General features: G+C 41.6%; 1 protein-coding gene across 5 annotated transcripts in view; it reads left to right on the top strand.

The window, feature by feature from the left end:
* Positions 1 to 1,221: 1,221 nt before the first annotated feature.
* The window catches only part of SPOCK3 (SPARC (osteonectin), cwcv and kazal like domains proteoglycan 3), a 186,896-nt gene continuing 175,874 nt past the window's right edge, over positions 1,222 to 12,243 (top strand). For 4 of the 5 annotated variants that reach the window (XM_062615424.1, XM_062615348.1, XM_062615178.1 and 1 more), the window contains exons 1-2: positions 1,222 to 1,387; positions 1,487 to 1,660. In XM_062615424.1, the coding sequence (XP_062471408.1) occupies positions 1,487 to 1,660 (174 nt within the window). In that variant the 5' untranslated portion in view covers positions 1,222 to 1,387. The remainder of the gene's footprint in view (positions 1,388 to 1,486; positions 1,661 to 12,243) is intronic. The other variant, XM_062615265.1, reaches the window with a different exon arrangement.

The raw sequence follows: 12,243 nt of genomic DNA, 5'->3' as shown, positions 1-12,243 counted from the left end.
TTCCAGACTCTTCTTCCTGAACAGCACAGGGCGAACTGGGGGAGGTAGAGGTGTACAGTCAGTATGTAACGTTTTTAATTCACTGCTCTTTCCTTCTTATGCTTTGCTCTGCTCTGGCATGGCTTCTTCATGAGTTGCAGCCCTTTAGGAAAATGTTCTCCCATGTGTGATCACCACAGATACTTTGGGTACATGCAAAAGTATGGATGCAGCACTGGGCTGCAGTGCTCTGCCATGGGGCATCTCCTCCACCTCCTTCATCTCTCTCTGACCTTGGTGTTCCTTCGTTTCTTGTTCTTGTTCCCATCTCCTCTCTCCACACAGAATTTTCTGCCCTTTATTAGCTATGCTTTCACAGAGGCACCACCAGCCCTGCTTGACTCTGGAGCTGGCAGGAATTAGCACTTGGGGCAGCCCTGTACCTCTTTCCACAGAGGTCAGCCCTGCAGTCCCTTGCTATCAAAACTTTGCAGCCAATACAAACCTAAAAAGCAGAATGTCACTCAATTCTAGGGAATAAAGCTAACATTACAAAATTAGATGATTTAGGTCAACAGGATAACAGATGGAATTTCAAATTAAATATTGAGTCAGCTGTGCCAGAAGGTAATCGAACTGTTTCTGCACCTTGCTCATTTCTAAATTAAGTTTAACTAATTTGAGAAAGAAACTGTATGTCACTGAGAGCTCTGAGTTACTATATAGCCGCATTTTAAGACAGCCAGGAAGAGGGGAAGGGAATGCATGATCACTACAAAAGGGAGTAACAGGCAGCATTACAATGCCAGGATGTACCTAAATCAGCACCCTGTGCCGATGGGAGAGCTTGTGCGTCTCCCTTCCCCTAAGGTACATCAAGTTTTATCTCGAAATCACTGGGAGTTCTTAGCGGTTGTACCCGCCTCAGCCTCCCGCAGGCTTAACCTGGGGTACGAGGCGCTCGCACCGCTGGAGAGAAGTTCAGCGGCTTCCACCCCAGCCTGGAGGTGCGGGCTGCACAGCGCGGCTCCCACCGGGACCATCATGGGAGCGACGGCGGCGGCCAGTCCCACGGCTGCCCCGGCGGCAGCGGGAGGAGCAGCGGCCGTAGCTCAGCTCTGCCCGGCTGCACTCACCTCCGTACACAGCCCCTCCCGCAGGCCGCTAGCCCCGGGCGCGGCGGCCCCGGCGGCGGCGCGCGCGGAGCGGCACGGGGGCGGAGCGGGGCGGGCCGGGGGGCGGGCGGAGCGCGAGGCGCGGGGCTGCAGACGGCGGCGCGTGTGGAGAGGGAGCGGGCCGCTTTTCCGGCCGCGGCGAGGAGCGCGGGTGCGGGGCTGGCAGCAAGGTGACGGGTTGGGCGGCCGCCCCTTTCTCTACCCCTGCTTTCGCAGCCCTTGTCCCCTTCAAGGTGGGCGAAGGGGTCTGCTGCGGGCGACTGTCCCGGTCCCTCCGCAGGGGTTCAGCTGTGGTGTGGGTAACCACCGTCCTCGTGTCTCCTCTCGCCCAGATGCTCAAGGTAGCAGCCTTGGTGTGCGTGTGTGCAGCAGCCTGGTGCAGCCCGGCGCTGGCGGCGGCGGCCGGGGGCAGACCGGACAGCGGCAATTTTCTGGACGATAAACAATGGCTCACGACCATCTCGCAATACGACAAGGAGGTCGGGCAGTGGAACAAATTCCGAGACGTAAGTTCGCCCCTTGCACCCTGCCGGCCGTCAGCCGCGCCCGCCAGCTCCTGTGGCGGCGGGCGGGTTCCGTTCTCTGAGGGCATCCCTCGGGCAGCCAGGTTCGGGGGTGCACCTTAACTTCCCCCATCTCCCCGGGTTTCAGTTCTTAATTCCCCGCGGCGCCTCGGCAGGACGAGGGAGGTCCCACCGGGCAGTTCCCGGTGCGCTGCCGCCGCTACGCGGCGAGGACCGCCCGGTGTGTCTCGTGCCCAGCCAGCACCCCTGCGGCCCAGTGAGCCGGGGAACGGGAGCTGCTTCTTGCCCTGCGGGTCGCCAGCCGATAAAAGGCGGCGGAGGTGTGTGTGGGGGGCAGTTGCGTTTGTTCTTCCTCCTCCTCGTTTTCCGATCCGCGGTGGCTGCGGGAAGGGCTGCGATAGGGACACCCCTGCCCCCTCTGCCGTCCCTGCTCCCCGCTGAAGCCGAGCGCGGCGGGGGAAACAGGGGCTCACCCCGTGGCCGCTGGGCATGGCAGGGCAGAGCCCCGGGCACCTGGAGCGTGCGCCGGACGGGACTGCCCGGCCTCACCTGGCCGCTGTTGGAGTGCCGGGAGGGCGGGCTGGGGGACGGGGGCCTGCGGGGTAGTCGGAGCGCGGGTCATGGCAGGGAATCCTGCTAGGTAAGGAGGTAAGTCGTATAAATGAATGGTGCGTCCGGAGCGCCACGCACGGAGTGAACGCCAGACCCAGTCTGACTCGAATCCTCGTCAGTTACGAAACCTGCTACTGAAAGGTGGCCCTCGTCCTCCAGAGTGCTTCGCTTTTGCGCTCAATTCGTGCTCTCTTGCCAGTTCAGTAAAGCCCAGTCGGTTTTCGCAAGTCCTTCACGTTTCTTTCAGTGGAAGTTTTCCTTGAGTTACCAGTATCCGGCTTTCTTTGGTGTCACATTAAAAAACCTAAATTCCAAGCTTGTGAAATAATTTTTTGGTCAGCTTTCCCCTGTTGCCTACTGGATTTCTTTGCGTTGGTGTGAAGCACTGATTTGGTTTGCAACTTCAGAGTCAACAGGTTTCTTGTGCTACAGCTTGTTGGTGGCTGTGGTTTGCTATAGCGAACTGAAGTAAATGTCTCCAAGAAGTCTCTTTTGTTATTCTGAGAGCTGTAGCATGCTTGTGATGCATGTTTTTTTCTAGCTTTCTGTATATATTGCATGTGGGATGCAAACTTGTCTACTTATGTTAAGTAACTCGGAAAGAAGAGCTATTGTTAGAGTTGTGGGAGAACTTGCTTCCCCAGTAGTTTTATTAATGAGCATTTCTTTGGTGCTTGAGAACACCGAAAACAGTGTTCAGATATTTTTGTTTCGTTTAAATATCTTAAGAAATTATGTTCATGTTAGAAAAAAAACCCAACCCTAACAACCTGTTTAGTGTACTGTACTTTGGGATCTGTGATTTTGGAAAAAAAAAATACTCTGTGCTGTATAAATGTTTTAGGATGAAAGGCTGCTGGTAGAAAACTCCAAAATAAGTACATCAGTTATGTTTTGTAATTGGGCAAAGTCATTTATGTAAGGACTGCCCTGCAAGGCTGAAGAAGCTAAGTGCTCTTTAATGCCTGTCTCCTGGGTGCCCGATAACATATACTGTAATACTGGATATTAGCCAGATAATTTATTCTGTGACAAGTAGGTGTCCCCAAGGATTTTAAGAGTGACTGCATAGAGGAAGTGCTGGATACTGATTCTTCTGAGGCAATTTGCAAATACACTGGCATATTTATTTTTACACTGTTTGAAGTTTTCTAAGGCTGGTACTTCAGTGAGGAATATGCTTTTATTTCTTCTGTAGAGTGCTTGTATCCTATTGATTGGTACTTCATTTGGAATATATGCTGGATGGTCCTAATGCTTCACAAGACTGCTTTTAAAGCATGGATGGCTTTCAGTAATTCACGAAGTATAATTGTGAAAAAAAAAAAAGTATTTAAAATTATGAGTTAATCTACCTGCACAGGAACACATTAGAAAAGTATCTGACTTGTAAGAAGCACTGATCAATTACCATCCTGAAATATAACATGGTGGAGAAGTTCTTTTAACATCCTTCAGTTTTATATAATTGGTAAATTTACTAATTTGTTGGTTTTAAAACTGATTAGCAATTTAATTAGTGATTCAAATGTTGCCTCCTGTTAAAGGAACAGCGCAACTGCATTTTAAACATATGTGATCTAACTTCTTGCAGAGTTAGCTCAAAATAAAGGTATGCAAGGCCTGTGTTTGTAATTTACTTCTCTGATCAGAGAGCAGTGTATCTTTCTGGGCTTTAAATATCCTACTCCTAGGGTGAGCTGGAAATCTAGTGTGAAAAGAAGTATTTAAAGGCTTAAGACTTAACTGACAGGACTGATTAATGTAGAAGATAATGACCCTGACTTCTGGCTCATTGGCTCAGTTTCTTAGAGTTTTAGATCACAGTGAGAAGGAACATAGTCATTCAGAAATGAACCCGTACAAAACCTAATAAACCAAGCTATGATCTTCTATTAAAAACAAGCAAAAACACCCCCCCCCCGAAAAAACTTACTCCCCAACCCTCCCCCTCCCAAACAAACCCAGAAAACCCAAACCTAGCTGCCTTAATATCCTCTAAAATGTCAGATTTGCCTGTAAAGGTTTTTATTAGCATGATAGTATTAACTAAGATCTTCTCAGTACTTTGTACAGGCAAAACTGTAACTATTCAATTCTCTTGAAAGATCTTGATCATTCTGACAAATCTGTTGAAAATAATGAAATAAGTCTAGGGAAGAACTGTGCCTTCATGCAGAGCAGTGAGAGGCTGGGTGTGTGTTAGAGGCTATTTTCTCACATCTTTTTCTTGTGCAAAAACTAAGAATGAGCTCTTTATTAAGAAATAGGAGACTTTCTGCCTTAAAGGTGGGGGGAAGGGAAATTATATTTTTCATATGTCAAATATCAACTACCTCAATTTTTATGTGAGTCAAACATTTTGGGTTATATACAAGGATATGTTTACTTTTTGCCTACAGTAACTGGGGAGGAAGAATTTTTAACGCAGTTTTAGTGCTGCTGCAGTGTAGTTGGTGAGTAGCTGCAGCTCATGTCTGTCACTAAACTAAGTCTCGGAGCTAACGTGTTTATTAAGGTCCTTCAAGCAGCCTGCTTAGGCTGCTTCAACAGCGGTGTCATGCCCAGGGAAGTTGTGAATGCTCCATCCCTGGTGGTGTTCAAGACCAGGTTGGACAGAGCCTTGGGTGACATGGTTTAGTGTGAGCTGTCCCTGCCCATGGCAGGGGGGTTGGAACTTGATGATCTTAAGGTCCTTTCCAACCCTAACTATTCTGTGATTCTGTGTCCTAGCCCATGTGTACATATCCTTTATTTACTTGCATGCTGGGGAACTGAGGTTCTTCAGTAGATGCTAAGTTACAGGAATCTTCTTCATTCATATTTTATTTTATTTCTAGAGCTTTGTGCTGATGGACTAGTCTATGGTGATTGCACCAGACATTTGGTAAAAATAGATATGAATCTGAGTTTTACTAAAATGAATATTATCCCTTTTAAAAATGTTGTTGGGTAATGGCATTACATTTATACTCTTCTGCTTAGTACCTCCTAAATCTTACATATCAAACCTTCATTACTCATAATGCTGTAAATCTGTGGAGAAACCCAAAATATAGGGATAATTTTTTATTCTTTATTACTTGATTCCAAGTAATGGTATTATTTTTAATTCTAGAGCAAAACACAATGGATTTGTCATCTATAACACAATTTAAAAAAAAAAATATTTGGAAATTGAGTCCTGATCATTAAAAGGACTGTATAATGTATTTTATATGGTAAATTTTACATGCCGCTTAATGAGAGTTATTTATAACCTAACTTGCTGTTAGTGATTTTTACTTTTTCTTTTCAAAGAGATCAGAATTTAGCAATTCCTGTATTTGCAAATTTAAGATGCATCAGGAACTTTGTAGTGGAAGATATTTTAGTATGTAAATAGACTGCACAACTAGGCTATGGCATAGTATTGTTACAAAATAATATGGTCAGTTGATCAGTGGGATCACTTTGCATCATACCATAGCGTTACTATCATCCTAACATATTAATATAGTCATTAAAGGTAAAGAAAGTAGAAAAAAAAATAAAGTAACAGACCTTATAAACTATTAACTATGAAGGGGAAGATTGTGCTGGCAATACTACCTTTTTCTCTGCCTCTGTATGAAGTGTTCTCACATTGACCATGAAGGCAATATATTATCTTCTAAAATTTGGCAAGTCTGGGCAGCTCATGTTGGCCTCCCAGATGGGTCTTCTGAAGATATTTAAAGAATATGTTTTTTCAACATTAGTTGAAATATAAACCTTTCTGTTTGGAAAGGAGTTGAATCAAATACTAGGTCTCCATACTGATTCAGCAGTCGACAGTATTAATAGTTCTTTTATCTGTTTAGAGGTTTGAGGCTTCCCAAGAAGAAGCACTCTGTCCCCCCAGACTCCCAATTAAACTCCCCACCAACTATACACCCAGTGTTTCTTTACTATTGTGAGCAGAGCATCTCTGCTCAACTGTACATCCACAGAACTTCATTATTGTAGAGGTAAGAAAGCGAAAGGCTGTTTTAGAAAGGATTCCTCACAAGTTTTTTGCACTTAATTTTGCAAAATCACTGTGTGAATATTTGGAAGGCTTTCATGTTTCCAGAGTGGAATACCGATAATCTTATTTGAACAGGAGAAGGACTTGCGTTCAACAAGTCTATTGCATTGTGCTAGAATCCCTCGTAGTTTATGGAGGATCATGAATGTACTTTGGAAGAAGTTGGTATTTAAGAACACTTAGCAGTCTCTCCTCACTAGTCTTAACTCGGTAACTGTGAAAATAGGTCCAGTAGGCTTATTTGTCCTGTACTTTTTATGATTTTGGGCAAGTAAAACTACCTCTTTCCTTATTAGTGGGTAGGGCAGCTGTTTTATTACGTATATGTGTTTTGATGGAAAATCATGATTAGGACATCAGGAAAAAATGGAATGGCCAAACAGGAAAGATTAAATTCTTTGTTATGTTGTCCTGAGCCTAAGTTAAAGCAAGAACTTGCCAATAAGTTAGTTTTTATGAGGTCATTGAATCTGTTTGCCTCATGCCAGTTTGTTGCTTGAAACTTGTTATTGGTTATTCTAAAGTGGTATCAGTCTTTATCTTTTTTCATGACTTATTTTGTATGATCTTATTTTTAATAATATGCTGAAGGAGGAAAAAAATTGAAACCTAGGAGATCTGACTCCTATATGTCACCATAGATGTCATCCTAGAATGAGTATTTTATACCTACACCTCTAATTTCTGCCTGTGAAATTAAACTAATGGAGAGTAAAGAACTGATTTTTAAACTGTGAACTCTAGGAAAATATTAGGAATTTGCATTAGTTTTAATTAAGGAAATTTAAGCTATTTAATTGTTCAGCACTTATAAACTGAGCATGTCAAATTACAATGGGAAGGAGTAATGAAAATCTTGATTTTTTTTTTTTTATTTTAAAATATTTTCTGTATTATAGAAAAAGGCCTCTGATTTTTATATTTGCTTTTAGCTTGTTCTCAAGTATGGATTTCGTTTTTCTTTCACATGGTTACATTCCTCTGGTCTGGTTGTGCTGCTTATTTCTAATGGTAAGTATTTTTTGTCTGCAGAGCCAGAGTCTGCTAATCTCAAACTTTTGCTAACATAGAACTCTTAACTGTCTCTTAGAAGGCATTAGCTTGGAAGCTCTTTATATAGCTGACGTTCAGGAGTTAAGTAAACTGTAATGTGCTTTTCCTTAGATTGCCCTCATAATCTAAAGTAAAGCTGATAACATTGTTTCATCTTATCTTTATCTCCTTTCTCCAAAGAATAATCTCTATTTTATTTGCTGTAGGTTGTTTAGGGGATATGGATACCCAGTCTTCTCTTGTCTTATCATTAAATCTTATTGGAATTGACTCTAGCCATCTGTGCTTATTACAGTATAGTATAAATAGCTTTGTAATACACTAATAGATGGTAACAGTAACAGGAACACCATGGACTGTTTTACAACCAGAAAGGAAAGAAGTCTAAGCAAGAGGTATATTATGAGGGGAAGCTGAACATAGGAAACAATGGAATATGAGCATAATTAGAATATGTTTTCAGACTTACACCGTCAATTCTTTTTGCTGTCTCCTCCATCTCTATTACTGCATAATCATCAAAGCATTTGAAGGAACTAGCTGCAGGAAGGAGGAATAATAACTGTGCTTAATATGTTTGCGAATGTTGGCCAGTTTTCAAGCATAACTCCTTTAAATAGGCACTGAAGTTCATATAGTTATGTGTTGTGTCGTTTTTTCTTCCCCTTCAAGGCTGGTCCGTCCCTCCCAAGATATGCTGAATGAAATAAAGGAAATCTTTGAACAGTTGATTATTTTTTTTTGTACCTAGAGTAACTCCTAAGTTTTCAAGCAAAAGGAAACTTTTATTCTAACTACAATGTTTCTATCTTTTTCCTATCAGTACATGAAAAGTACTTGTTAGTAAGATAGCTTCAGTTTTTCTTTGTGGATATTTTTCTAATGTAGTCCTTCTTAAAAATCAACATTAATTTTGCAGTGGTATTTTTCCTATTGTATATTTGTCTTAATCTGACATACTTGAGTGTGTTAGTAACCGCAGATGAAGCACTGCTTTTTCTGTATCTGGTGTTAAGTCTCAGTTTGACAATGCTGAGTTTTAAAAATCTATCATGTTTGCCTTAGAAAGAAATATTATGGAGGCAATGGTAGTAAATGGTAACAAACTATGTTTTATGAAAAGTTCTTGTAATTTTCATATTTTTTTTAAGTTTAATTTCTGTAAGAGAAGTCTGTGGCTAGTAATATCAGTGATCAAAGCTTCACTGAATGTTCTTACAGAAAGTGAATATTCTTTAGTTATTTGAAAGAGTTTTGTCTTTTTTTTTTTTTAATGATTTTTCGCTTTTGCTTTCTAATTTCATCTCATTCCACACTGATAGATTACAGTAGCAAAATCTATTGCAGGAATTAACGATTTACTGTCATGGTTTAAGCCCAGCTGGCAACCCAGAACCACACAGCCACTCGCTCACTTCCCCCCTGCCCTGCTCCCGGAGAGATGGGGAGGAGAATCGAAAGAATGTAAGTCCCACAGGTTGAAATAAGAACAATCCAGTAACTAAGGTATAACACAAACCACTACTGCTACCACCAATAATAATAATGATAAGGGAAATAACAAGGGAAGACAATACAACTGCTCACCACCCTCTGACCAATACCCAGCCCAACCCCGGCAGTGATCTACCCTTTCTGGATAACTGCCCCCAGTTCTACATCCTGGGCATGATGTGCTGTGGTATGAAACACCCCTTTGCTAGTTTGGGTCAGGTGTTCTCTCTCTGCTTCCTCCCAGCTTCCCCTCCTCCCTGGCAGAGCGTGAGACTCACAAAGTCCTTGGTCAGAATAAACATTACTGAGCAAGAACTGAAAACATTGGTGTTATCAGCGCTGTTTGCAGGCTGAAAGTCAAAACCACAGCACTGCACCAGCTACTAAGGAGGAGAAAAATGACTGCTACTGCTGAACATTTACCTAAGGACATTTACCTAAGAAAGGTGGTGCAGTGTCAGGTAGCAGTCTTGGACAGGACACAGAGAGAGCCGGTATGACATTCAAACCCATGACAAACCTTTTACATTACAATGAGGGCGCAATTTCACTGCTCTGTTATCTCAGAAGTGACTGCTTTAAGAGAACACACGGAAAGAATGGATTTAAAAGATGTAAATCATCCAAACTTTTTGGTATTTTGCCACTTCTAGATATTATTGTCTCAATATTTTGTTATTAAAGGCTATCCAGTGCTTGACACTTTTCTGCAGAAAATTCTTACGAACTCTTTTACTTTTTCAAGTGATGTGTAATCATTGGCTCAAAGGAGGCACTCAGTTTGTAGCTTGTTCAGCATCTCTAAAAAAGTCTGCAAGTCATCAAATAATTTTATGTAGTGCACTTACACTGGGGCCTGCATGCAGCTGAAAATGAGCTCCTTTGACATTTTTGAGCTTGCACTGATGACAAAATTCACTCCAGTTATTAGGTCTGTGTAGCATAGCAATAAGAAGTACAGAACTTCCTCAGAAGTATATACCAAGGAGTATGGAAAATGACCTGTGTTTTAACTGCTATTTCTTAAAATAAATTTATTAATACGAAGGCTGTGGGGTATATATTATTGATGCAGGTATTTTTAAGGATTTGGAGGTGGTTGTGTTGGTGACTGAAGTATCACTTCAGCAGAAAACAGGAACAATGGTTCTTAAAAGCAGAATCAGTGAGTTGGTGTATAAAGCAGCAATTTCAGGAATTCACTGTGTAAAGTGCCCTTCCAGCCTTTTGCAGAAGAGTAAGTTCATAGAATCACAGAACTGTAGAATGGTTTGTGTAGGAAGGGATCTTAAAAGTTCTAACACCCTTGCCACCTTCCACTAGACCAGTTTGCTTCAACCTGACCTTGAAAGCTTCCAAGGCCGGGGCATCCACAGCTTCTTTGGGCAACCTGTTCCAGTGCCTCACTACCCTCACAGTTAAAGAACTTCTTAATATCTAATCTAAATCTACCATCTTTCAGCTGAAAGGTAAACCCCTTGTACTGTCACTATGTGCCCTTTTATAAAGTCCCTCTCCAGTTTTCTTATAGGACCCCTTTAGTTACTGGAAGCTGCTGTAAGGTCTCCCATGAGCCTTCTCTTCGCCAGGCTGAACAAGCACAATTCTGTATTAACAGGAAAGGTGCTCCAGCCCTCTGATGATCTTTGTGGCCCTTCTCTGGACTTGCAAACTGATCCACCAGTTTGGTCAGATTTAGGACACCCATGTGAAACAGAGAACTCTTTGTATTAATCAAGTTTAGGTCCAAAATACAACACTGGATTTCATAATATGCTTGCCTGTCTATAGTGGCTCATTAAAGTTTACTGTGACAGATTGTATTAAACCCAAAAATTCTAGTTGGGCAAAGGTGTTTCAGGAGGCTGTACTGGGTGCTGCTTGCACTGATTACGGTAAAGATTTTGATCTCTGAGGCCTGCAGTGTGAGGGAATTAATTAGCTGCAATATTCCCCTGTGATCTAGGCAACAAATTTATGTTCTAAGCAGAACAAGGAAGAATGCTATTTAAATTCAAAGTAATCTGGGAGTGCTTCCTTCTTTGGCCCAAGTATGACAATGGCTGGTGCTTGGTTCACCGTTCTTTGCTGTTTAAAAGGAATTCCATTTTGCCACCTTCATAGCATTTTTTTAAGTGTATTGTCAGTAGCAGTTACTGATTACTTTTATGCAAAAAAAAAATCACAAATGATATTGGAGTACAAACCAATTCACAGCCTAAGGAAGATGGAGAAATGGCTTCTGAATTTCCATTAAGGTATTCACTGAGATACATATTTTTTTCTTAATCTGGAGTGTAGGTTTTAAAACATACTAAGGATTAGTTAGGCAGTCTTGTTTCCAGCAACCAGAATTGAGAAGCATGAACGTGAAAAGCTCAGTAGATTTGTATATTCCAAAGCCAGCAAAGGGCGCAGCTTATGGCAAGTAGCGTGCAATACTTATGTGAATGAGAATAAAGTGCACTTAAGTGCATATCTGTTTTTCTAAATCTTAATAAATATAGCATTTTGCTTCTAAGCTGTTGAGATGTTTAGTTTTTTGTCCATGTGTGTATTTTAAAGTTGTCTGTATCTAACTTTATTTGGAATTCTTGTTTGGCAGTTGCAAGGTCCTGTTTTGGTGAACTCTGATAGTTGGGGTGTGAATGGACAGGTTTGTTTTTTTTTTTTACAGTAATAATAAGAAGAATCTGTTATGTTAGGAAAATAAGCAGTTGATGCCACCTGTGATGCATGGGCTCCTCAAAATAAAATATCCTGTCAATGAATACAGGAATGTATCTCCAAAACTTCATTGGAGTTACTGTAGCACCTGAGCTAAGTAAAGTGTAACACGCTGAAGAATCCTGGGATTTTGTTCCAAGATCTGTGTGTCTAGTCCCATAAAGATGGAGGAAGAGGGATATGCAGAAGTAAACTTAAGTATGTAGTTCTGTACTAGAGATTAAACTAATGCAGATATATAAAACCTCAAAACATTTCAGTACTCTTCAGTAGGACTGAATATTTATATATAATTCTACACAGTGTTAATCCCCAGTACCTGGTTTGGGCAACAGCTGCCACAGCTTTCTGTCTTTGCTTGCTTTACACTGAATGTTTACACTTTTCTTTTTTTTTCCCTTTCTTCACTGCATAAAAGTGATCTAGTGTTATAGGGCACATGAAACTCACTTTTCCTCTTTTTCCGCCAAGTTTTCTAGATTTGAATTGTCGCATAGCTTCTTTAAGTTGAACGCAAGTAAGTAACATTTTTTTGTAGATGATTTTTAGGTGCTAATGTTAGTATTTGATGTTCAGGACGTTAAAAAGTCAAGCTCTTGTGTTTTTTATAATTATGAATGCATGCCACATG

The sequence above is a fragment of the Pezoporus occidentalis genome, unplaced genomic scaffold, assembly GCF_034315485.1.
Source record: "Pezoporus occidentalis ecotype Australia unplaced genomic scaffold, CSIRO_AGI_Poc_V1 ctg1, whole genome shotgun sequence".
Classification (NCBI taxonomy): Eukaryota; Metazoa; Chordata; class Aves; order Psittaciformes; family Psittacidae; genus Pezoporus; species Pezoporus occidentalis.
Note: the sequence above shows the minus strand (reverse complement) of the source record. Positions and strands in the feature narration are given on the sequence as shown.